At 36.6% G+C, this 10,903-nt stretch overlaps 1 protein-coding gene across 2 annotated transcripts; it reads left to right on the forward strand.

The window, feature by feature from the left end:
- The first annotated feature begins 2,167 nt into the window (after positions 1-2,167).
- Positions 2,168-8,857, forward strand: LOC111781588 (serine/threonine-protein kinase Nek6-like). 2 transcript variants are annotated; one of them, XM_023662272.1, is made up of 14 exons: positions 2,168-2,390; positions 2,728-2,852; positions 3,022-3,088; positions 4,066-4,131; positions 5,101-5,147; positions 5,457-5,502; positions 5,578-5,658; positions 5,753-5,795; positions 5,884-5,933; positions 7,007-7,088; positions 7,170-7,219; positions 7,294-7,367; positions 7,464-7,515; positions 7,595-8,857. In XM_023662272.1, exons 2-14 carry the CDS (start codon positions 2,734-2,736, stop codon positions 8,732-8,734), a joined length of 1,917 nt encoding a protein of 638 aa, XP_023518040.1. In that variant the 5' UTR covers positions 2,168-2,390; positions 2,728-2,733; the 3' UTR covers positions 8,735-8,857. The 2 variants fall into 2 exon arrangements, with proteins under 2 accessions (XP_023518040.1, XP_023518041.1); XM_023662273.1 differs by having other exon boundaries at positions 5,917-5,933.
- Positions 8,858-10,903: the final 2,046 nt, after the last annotated feature.

Consider the following 10,903-nt stretch of genomic DNA (forward strand, 5'->3'; position numbering starts at 1 on the left):
CGGTTGGAGAGAGAAACAAAACATTTCTTATAAGAGTGTGGATGCCTCTCCCTAATAGACGTGCTCTAAAACCGTGAGGCTGATGATAATACGTAACTGGCCAAAACAGACAATATCTACTAGCAATGAGCTTAGGTTGTTACAAATAGTATCAGAGTCAGACACTGAACGGTGTGCGATCGAGGACACTAGCCCTTAAAGGAGTAGATTGTGATATCCCACATCGGTTGGAGAGAGAAACGAAACATTTCTTGTAAGAGTGTGGATGTCTCTCCCTAGTAGACATGCTTTAAAATTATGAAACTGAGAGCGATACGTAACGAGTCATAGCGGATCTGTTAATGGTGGGCTTGAGTTGTTACAACTTAGAAAAGGCCAAATCCCAAAAAATAAGATCAATTACCTCAACACGGTCCACACAAATTTTAAGATTTATAGAAAGTACCCGATTTCTTTTTTAAATATTTGAAACTACACATCTTGGCATTGGCTATGTACCCCGATAATATCAACGAATCACGAGTTGCGACATCCCAACAGAGATGTCGGTGTCTATTAGCAACCGTCACTGTTTTAATAAGTGACGCTAGTAACCTACGAACAACGAACAACGAACAACATCCACCCTACAATCGACACAAAAACTAAAGAATTTGTTTGTATTTATAAGGAAATAAGAACCAAAATTATGCCGACAATTTAAATATTTAAAAAAGGGAGAAACTTTCTTATTTCTCCTTTATTTAGACAGAAAAACAAGACCAAAATAAAAGCAAAATTTCATTTATTTATTTATTATTATTATTATTTTTTTTTTTTTGCATATAGGCCCCACCATTTCTCTATATTTAAAATTTTGCCGACAATTTTATACTAATTGCTCGCACGAATGAAAGGCAAGACCTTAATTTAATTATTTTTAGGAATCTCTTTATTTATTTATTTGTTTATTTATTATTTTTGTTAATGAAAGCAACAATAAGTTGGCCCTTTCTCTTCTACCCTATCAACCATGGGGTTGGGTTTTTTAATGCAAAAATCATACCACTTTTAATTATTTAAACAAATTAATTTCACTTTATACAAATTTAATAATTTGTTTGGTAGATATTAGAAGCGTTCGTATGATCTGGAACGTTGAATTTTGAAAAATCGAAGATCCGGTTGGTTCACGGGCTGATGATTTTTTTGGTTTGGTTAACCCGACTAACTAGAAAATAGGATTACAACCCAACCCTACTTTTAAGATTATTATAAAAATTAAGAATATTTGACATTTGTAACTAATGTTAGTGATGTGTCGTGACTAGTGAATGTTTGATATTTGAATTTTATAAGATTTTAATTATTAATGTAACGTGTATGGTGGATAAGTAATTTTTTTTAAATAATTAAAAAAATAGAGGATTGAGAATTTTATTCGAGATGTTCGGGTCACCAACCTAACCAATATGAAGTTAGGGTCTAGGGTTTCAGGTTTCGAGTTGTTTCAAAAGTTTTTCTGACCTAACTCAGTTTGTATACACTCCTGTAAATTAGGGGAAAGTTCAGAAACATTTTTGCATTATTATTTAATTTTAAAATGTAAAATTAAATTAAAAAAAAAACCAACTCTAATAAATATTATATTTCATCTTATAATTTTTTTATTAAATGGATATAATATATTATAAATATGATTTAAATTTAACTTAATATTTAATTTTTCAATTACAATTAATCTTATAATTATAAATATATCATAAAAACACATTTTTAAATGTTAGTGTCCAATTTTCAAATTAATTAACGAACACACATTTAACTGTATTTTCATAAGAACGTTCGATTTTTTCAGATCGTCAACCAATTATATATATATATATATATATATTAACGAATAGGAATATTTTAATATATATATATCTTTTTAGTTTTGGACAAAAACACTTGAAAATGAAAGAAGTTGAAGAACACTTTTTAAAAAAAATAAAAAAAACCCAAAACCAATCTAAAGGAATGATTCAATAAAAAACTGAAAGGAAGTCTTAAATAAACAAATATTTAAATAAACCAATTAACAGCCCAGAAAAGCCTTCATCTGTGCAATAATTACAATAAAAAACTGCAAAGTTCATTCTTTTTCCTAATAAATTCATCAATTTTGATAGATATGGACTAAGAGAGAGAGAGAGAGAGAGACACCAAAACCAAATTTATTTATTATTTGAGAATGCCTTAACGTTTTAAACAAAGAGGAGAGAGAAAAACGGCTTCTTCTTCCCAAAACCTTGCTGCTGCTGAGAAGGGCAAAAACAAAGGGTTCATAATAGTTGAACGAGGCGTTCTTGAAGTGGGAATTTTGCGCCATCGCCAATTTCTTCCAATTTCTTCCAAAATCTTCCAAAAGGGTGAGGTTTTTGGGGTTTTTTTTGTTGTTCTTTCAAGTGGGGTTGTTGATATCTCAACTTCTTCGTTGTAAAACGTTTTATTCTCTGAATTTGATGCTCTTATGAATCTGTAAATGGAAGCAAAGCTCTTGGGTTTGCCTTTCTTTTTCATCTTCCTAACTCTTTTTTTTCTCTTTATTAAGAAGCTTTTGTTTCTGTAGATTCTGGAACTTCTGTTCATAGTTATAAAAGGGTTTATAGTTTTTGGGGAAATTTTTGTTACCATGTGAGAGTTTTCGCAAATGGTTTCAATTTCAGTTGATTTCTGGGCTTACAGTGTTGTTCTTGGTGTTTGAAGGTTGAAATGGAGAGTGATAATGGAGATATGAAGACCAAGATGGAAGATTATGAAGTAATTGAGCAGATTGGGAGGGGAGCGTTTGGATCGGCCTTTCTTGTTTACCACAAGATTGAGAAGAAGAAGTAAGAATTGTTTACTAATTTTGGTTCTTGAAGCAACTGTTTCTGAGTTCTGCAAATGAAATCGTTGATGTTCATACTTCCATTGATGCTTAGTTGCCTATGAAATGTGAGATCAGGGCTAGTTTGTGTTGTTCTCTCTCATTAATGGGAATTACTCTCTCTAAATTAGGTATGTGCTCAAGAAAATTCGCTTGGCGAAGCAAACGGAGAAGTTCAAGCGCACCGCCCACCAAGAGGTTAGTTTAACTCTCTACAATGGTATGATATTGTCCACTCTCATGGCACTGCTTTTGGTTTTCCCGAAAGGCCTCATACCAATGAAGATGTATTCCTTATAAACCCATGATGAATCCCTTAATTAGCCGATGTGGGAATCCTTTCCCAACAATCCTCCTCTCGAAGAAAGTACATCATAGAGCCCCCTTAAGCCTATGGAGCCCTCGAACAGCCTCCCCTTAATCAAGGCTCGACTCCTTCTTTGGAGCCCTCGAACATAGTACACCCTCTGTTCGACACTTGATTCACTCGTGACTACACTTTCAAGGCTCACAACTACTTTGTTGGACATTTGAGGATTAAGGCATGGCTCTGAATACCATGTTAGAAACCACGACTCTCCACAATGGTATGATATTGTCCACTTTGAGCATAAGCTCTCGTGACTTTGTTTTTGGTTTCCCCAAAAGGCCTCATACCAATGGAGATGTATTCCTTGCTTATAAACCCATGATCAACCCCTTAATTAGCCGATGTGGGACTCCTTTCCCAACAATCCTATGTTCGTAAGTGCTTACAATGGCTGATAAAAGTGATACTCTCTTCCTTCATTATTCACCAACTTCAAGTGAATAGTTAATAAGTAGAGGGCTGTTAACAGCCTGCGTCGCACTCAAGGGCAGTGGTTGGTGTTGGCACGACAGATCGTGTAGAGGTTGGAGTAAAGAAAAAGGATATTTAAGTCGAGAAATGAGCGTACGATGTGTTATGAGAGGAAGAACTTGTAGGACTCCTTGTGTTCATTATAAATTGAGTCATGGTGAGCTTTTAGCTGGTTCGAACACTCAAAAAAACAAAACAAAAGAAAAACAATGGTGTCTTGTTATATCCTCGGCATGAGCTTGAATGTTTTCTTGCCTGATTTAAACACACAATAGTCGATGTGCGTAAATATTCCTGTTAGTTACAGTTACTGATGTTCCTATATCGATTTCAGATGAACTTGATTGCAAAACTAAATAATCCATACATTGTGGAGTACAAAGATTCATGGGTGGATAAGGTAAATTGTTGTTCTTTTACCATTCTTCTTCTTTTTCCTCTTCCTTTTTATTTACTTTTATCTTGTTTGGGAGAGGATCTTTGTTCATAGAAAATGAATAATGTTTTTGTGGTTTGATCACGATTTGGTAACAAACTTGCTATTAGAATTTGGAGATAGGGGTGGGTGGGTTTTGGTTTCCTCAGTTCCTGTGAGATCCCACATCGGTTGGAGAGGGAAACGAAACATTCCTTACAAGGGTGTAGAAACCTCTCCCTAGTAGACGTGTTCTAAAACCATGAAGTTGACGGCGATACGTAACGGGCCGAAATGGACTATCTGCCAGCGGAGGTTTGAGTTGTTACAAATGGTATCAAAGCTAGACACTGGGTGATGTGGCAGCGAGGATGTTGGGCCCCAAGGGGGGTGGATTGTGAGATCCTACATCAGTTGGGGAGGGAAACAAAGCATTCCTTATAAGGGTGTGGAAACCTCTCCCTAGTAGATGCGTTTTAAAACCGTCAAGTTGACGACGATACGTAACGGACCAAAGTGGATAATATTTGCAAATGGTATCAAAGCCAGACATTGGACGATGTGTCAGTGGGGGCGCTGGGCCGTAAGGGGGTGGATTGTGAGATACCACATCGGTTGGAGAGGGAAACGAAACATTCCTTATAAGTGTGTGGAAATCTCTCCTTAGTAGATGTGTTTTATAACCGTGAGGCTGACGGTGATACGTTATGGGCCAAAGCGAACAATATCTACTAGCGGTAGGCTTGACTGTTAGAATGATGTTTATGAATACCGTCTTTCTTTAGAAGGAAATGAATTGTTAGTTTCTGAGTGATTAGTTGAGGAAAGTGGATTCTGAATTTGGAAGGGTGTTCATATTTAGCCTTAAACATAGGGTTATACCTCTGGTGACTTCTTTGCCTTCTGGTTTTCCACTTGCTCTAAGTTTCATGTTTTGGGCATTCTATTTTGTAGGGTGATTGTATATGCATTGTAACGGGCTACTGTGAAGGCGGAGACATGTAAGTGACGTTTATTTAAATTTTACAACCTTTCGGAGTTCGCTTCATTTACAACCTTCAATGCGGTTGTTTATTTTTTTAGATCGAACAAAAAATATGCAACCTTTATAACAATGCCTATCAATTTCCCCTCTTAAGAAACATAACTAAGTGAAGAACAAAAGTTATCTTGAATCAATTAAAGAACAAACATTTTGTGGAAGGTCGACATGGATCGAATCGATAAACGAGTTTTCCTAATGTAGTGAAAGGGAGAACGAGAAGAAAACTTGAGCCTAATCCGATGCCCTGTTTTCTTTTGTTGAGCAGGTCCGATTTGATTAAAAAGGCTAGAGGAACATACTTTCCTGAGGACGTAAGTTATAATCGTGCTGATTATTTTTTCCTTCCGAATCTACGTCTGATTGTCAATTTTTTTTGTTTGTCTCAGAAACTTTGCAAATGGTTGGCACAGTTGTTGCTTGCGGTAGATTATCTGCACTCAAATCGAGTGCTACATAGAGATCTTAAGGTATCTATTGAGTATTAACCTACACAATCGTGTGATTATAAATCTCATTAATGGTTCTGATTTTTTTGTTTTTTCAAATTTTCTTCAATTCCAGTGTTCGAATATTTTTCTTACGAAGAGCAATGATGTCCGGCTCGGTACGATGGCTTACCGTTCTATTAGGATGGGATTTTCTTTACTAGTTATTTCTTCTTGTAAGTGCTAATATCTTGAATTCCTGCCCAGGGGACTTTGGGCTTGCAAAACTACTGAATACAGAAGACCTTGCTTCATCTGTAAGAACGCAATCATTGTCTTGTCATAATTTTGCAGTAGAAAGCTTTTAAACGAACCGACTAACTTTTTTGCTGTTGAAACCTGGCCTAACCGAGAACCGAGAATGTTTCGCTTCCACTGCCCAAACTATGTAGCGCTGAATTCATTCCAGTCACTTCAACTAGTCTCTTTGTTCCCTAAAACGTGTTTATTGCTCTTGAGAAAACCAGGTGGTGGTTCCCTTCCCTCACTTCCTCCCTTTGCACATGGTCTTATGCCTTTGCGGAGACTCAGTGTTTTTGGTAAACAGTCACTCGGGTCTAGTCATTGTCCTACTTCTGTACAGATTGATCCCATCAGGCCCAGATCTGTTTTGCATACGCTTGGAAGAAGCTTTAACACCGTCCCCCCAACCCTCTCCCACAAAAAATGGTGCCTCTGTGATGTGAGCTTTAGATGTATGGAGATGTCTTCTAAGGTCTTGGATCAAGCTCCTAAATTGAAAACTTATTCGTTTGAAACCCTCGTCTCCCAAAGCTCGGCATTGGTAGGAGTGGGCTATGGAATGGCATCCCTATAACATAACATGGTTACCTTAAGCAGCCCTCGTAGTATCTGTCTTACTCTAGCTGTAACAGCCCAAGCCTGCCGCTAACATATACTATCCTCTTTGGGCTTTCCCTTTCGGGCTTCCCCTTAAGGTTTTTAAAATGTGTATGCTATGGAGAGATTTCCACCCCCTTATAAAGAATGTTTTGTTCCCCTCTCTAACCGACAATCCACCCCCCTTTGAGGCCCAGCGTCCTCGCTAACACACGTTCCTCTCTCCAACCGATGTTTTCCACACCCTTAAAGAATGTTTTGTTCCCCTTTCCAACCGAGGTGAGATCTCACAATCCACCCCCTATCAGGGCCCAGTGTCCCTGCTGACATTCGTTCCTCTCTCTAATTGATGTGAGATCTCCGACTAACAATCCAACTAACTAGTAACTAATAAACCCTATCCCAATAGTCTATCACAAGATCATAGAGTTATAATTTAATAGTTACTGTTCAAAGTAGCCTAGGGTGGACGCTAATATATGTTCTGTAGGTTGTTGGCACTCCGAATTATATGTGTCCCGAGCTCCTTGCAGATATACCGTATGGCTACAAGTCTGATATATGGTCACTTGGTAAGAGTTTGTGGAGGCACGGTCCTATTTTCGTGGTCGTTGTTCATGTTCTTGGATGGTAACAAAACTTACCTTTTCCAGGTTGCTGTATGTTCGAAATTTCTGCTCATCAACCGGCATTTCGGGCTCCGGTAAGTTCAAGTTTCACCTCTTGAATTTCATTGTTTTTTCTCGATGTCGGATTGATTTACGCGTAATTCAACAGGACATGGCTGGTCTTATCAATAAAATTAACAGATCCTGCATTTCTCCTCTCCCAATTGTCTATTCCTCTACATTGTAAGCCTTTCTTCCTATTCGTATCGCCATTTTGGTCGATTTTTCATCTAAAATCAGCTGTTCTTAGACTTGAGACTGTTCGGTTTCCACTTGCAGGAAACAAATCATCAAGAGCATGCTAAGGAAGAATCCCGAACACAGACCAACGGTGAGTGATGCAATCGGTACTATTTCAATACCAAGTTCGGATAGATCCCTTCTAATTTGTAGCTTGGATTAACTATTAGGCTGCTGAACTGTTGAGGCATCCGCATTTGCAACCATATGTCCTTCAGTGCCGCAACGCTTCGGCTAATATACTACCGATATATCCCTTACCTATAAACCCCAAGGATAGAACACCAAGGAAATCGCCTTCTAGCAAATTGAATAGTGGACATGAGAGCCGAGCCAAACTGAGCGTAGCTTTCAACCTGCTGGAAAATATCGATATGGTGGGAGTAAGTTGTGACGTACAAACTAGCAACTCGTCGACCACCGATGAAAATATGTTATTGACAGCTATTTCAGAAGACATACTCGAGACGAAGATGGTGGATCCTACGTCCTTTCCTGATGAAATATCGACATCTGATCGTGTTGATAGTCAGGCTGATGGGCTAATGACGTCTGCATCGGCGACATCCATTTGCAATGGCGATAAACAGAATGGAGGGGAAGAATCTTCCATCAATACCTCGGAAAATAGTGTGAATTCTCTGGAGACAGAACCTCGTTCGGAAAACTTTCGACAATTATCTGAGCTGGACGTCAAGACCGTAAACCTGGATGACCTGAAAACAAGTTGCAGCGGACAGGCTTCGAGTGGAAATGGAATGAAGAATGGATCTAGTGAAGGGAAGTTCATGGAATTATCGATGTCCTCTTGTGCTGAAAAATCTGGATCATCTGATGATCAATGCTTACTGAACTCTGTCGATCCACTGGATGTCGAACCAAGAAGCTTCATAAACCAGGAAAGCGTTGAAGGACATACAGAAGTTGCTCGTAGTGCTCGTATTGACTGTTTGACATCCGAGAAAGAACCTCCCGAAACAGAACACATATCATCTGAGAAAGAAAGTGCACAAACCGATGGCGTGCCATCAGAGAAAGGAACAGACGACATTAGTTGTTCACCACAGGACATCGCAAACGAAGACATTCATCTGCACAATAGTACCGAATCAGATTATCCAAGCCAACGAAGAGCCGATGCGCTCGAGTCCCTACTCGAGCTATGTGCACGGTTACTCAAACAAGACAAACTCGAAGAACTTGCTGGTGTGCTGAGTCCCTTTGGAGAAGACGCCGTATCATCAAGAGAAACAGCGATCTGGTTGACAAAGAGTCTGGTATCGTCGCAGAAATCTAACGGGGGATCATAGTATCCTTAACATTTCCGAAAATCTGTTCATAATTTACACAATAAATCTGTTCGTTCATTCTGGGTGGTTTTGTATTATTTGAGGATATATGAGTATATCAACATTGTTTGATCTTTGAACATATCATTTTCATTTCATTCAAACTGGAAAGGGATCAAATTTATTACAACAATGAATCAAAAAAACAAAACAAAAGCTAAAGAACATAATAAAGAATCATCACCCCACATTGGTTTATTTATATGCCCCTTCCTCATACTGATAATCTCAGTTTACTGAAGGCAGTATGCAATGAGAGAGGCAGCAGATGCACCTAGCAAAGTCCCGACGACGGGGAAGGTAGCAGAAGCGGCGCTGGACGGGCCGGGGGCCGGGGATGTTGCTGCTTCAGTAGTAGCCAAAACCATGTTGAGGGAGGCAGCAACGGCGACGAAGGTGGCAACGGCGAACGTCTTCATTTCCATGGCGGAAGGGGAGAGGGGCAAAGGAGAGTTTAGAGAAAGACCTGCTTGAGGATGGGGAAAATCTTCCCTTATTTGATTTTTTTTGGGGTTTTTTTTGTTTTTTTTTTTGTTGTTTTTTGTGTTGAAAAGTAGAGATGAATGCAGGTCTGAGGAAGATGAGGGGTGAAGGGAGAGATTTATAGGTTGAAATTTTGTCTATTTTTGGAAATAAAATAGTTAATAATAGCCTATTATTTAAATGAGTGGTTGAGCATGGTTTTAGGAATTTAAATAATTTCAATTTATTTAGAAAGAAATTTGTGGCTGAATTTTTTTTTAATTTTTTAATTTTTTGGAAAAAAAAAAAAAAACAATAATGTTTGTTAATTTTGTATTTTGTATTTTGTATTTTAATCGAACGATCAATGATTTTTTTTTTCAAAAAAATATATAGGTAGTTAAAAATATTTGATTTGAGAGAAGAATTAATTTTGTGGTTATAGGTATATTCTCAACTAGAGATGTTCGAGAGTTTTTTCATTCATTTATTTTTGTGGGAATTTGGATGGGGTTTCTATGAGGATCTGCCAATCGCTCGCTATAATAGCTTGCTTCTCCGGTGGTTTGCATCTTGGATGGTGCAGCTGAGTCATAGTGGGCTCAATAGTCGACCTATGTTTCTGGGTGTACGCGTAAAGGCATGATTAGTTCCACAAATCTCCTGCACTGATCATAGTAAACTCCTTGAGGATCAGGTTTCACAAGGAGATTTTTTTTTTTCGTTATTATTATTATTTTTTTAAATGATTCTTTGAGAGAAACATTTTTTGATTGTGTATTAACATAGTAATACAATATATATATATATATATATATATATTTTATGAAAAAAAGTAATACAATGTTTACAAACAAAAATAAAAATTAACATAGTAATGTAAATATTAAAATCAAATGTTGTAATACATAAGTAATAATATTTGTAATATATAATAGAAAATATCAATAATTATTTTTATATTAAAAAAAGCAGGGGAAGAGAAAGAAATTCACGTCCTTAATTAAGGAAAAATCTCTCTCCACTCCTTCTCCTTCCATTTCTAGTAAAGTATTTCTCTAAATTCTTTTTAAATAAAATTTTGAAATCTCAATATTTGGAAAATATTTTGATTCTTAAAACAAAGTATTAAAATATTTTATTTTTTTTTAAAAGATAGAATGGTATTTTTAAAATTTTTAATTTAAAAATATTAATTAAAATTAGAATTTTTTTATTAATTGAATCTAAATTATAAAATCTAAAATCTAAAATAATATTACACCTAGACAATATTATTGTTTTTAAGAGAGGACTAATTTAGAAAATAAATACATTTAAGGAGGGTAAAATAGACAAAATCATAAACATTAAGAACGAAAATAAGAAAGAAAAAAAAAAAAAGTAAAAATATTTTTTAAAATATGAGAAAAAAAAAGATTTTGGGCACGTTGTCCGTTTCCATAATTCCGGCGTACCGACAGACAAATCTGGATCGGTTGAACCAACGGAAAATGTGAACGCCGTCATCAACGTGACAAAATCTCCTACGCGCCGTCCGCACCCTGTTTCCCTACCACCGCCTTTCCATGTTCTACCTCTTTTCTTTATTTTATTTTTTAAACAAATTAAATTATTTTCAATAATAATAATAATAATAATAATAATAATTCTTTACCATTTTTTAAT

This window comes from Cucurbita pepo, chromosome LG19 (assembly GCF_002806865.2).
Source record: "Cucurbita pepo subsp. pepo cultivar mu-cu-16 chromosome LG19, ASM280686v2, whole genome shotgun sequence".
NCBI classification, from domain to species: domain Eukaryota; kingdom Viridiplantae; phylum Streptophyta; class Magnoliopsida; order Cucurbitales; family Cucurbitaceae; genus Cucurbita; species Cucurbita pepo.

Coding starts and splice junctions, on each gene's coding strand:
- LOC111781588 (XM_023662272.1), top strand. CDS start 2,734: ATGGAGAGTGATAATGGAGATATGAAGACCAAGATGGAAGATTATGAA. Junction 3,089..4,065: donor AGCGCACCGCCCACCAAGAG/GTTAGTTTAACT, acceptor TATCGATTTCAG/ATGAACTTGATTGCAAAACT. Junction 5,796..5,883: donor GAGCAATGATGTCCGGCTCG/GTACGATGGCTT, acceptor ATTCCTGCCCAG/GGGACTTTGGGCTTGCAAAA.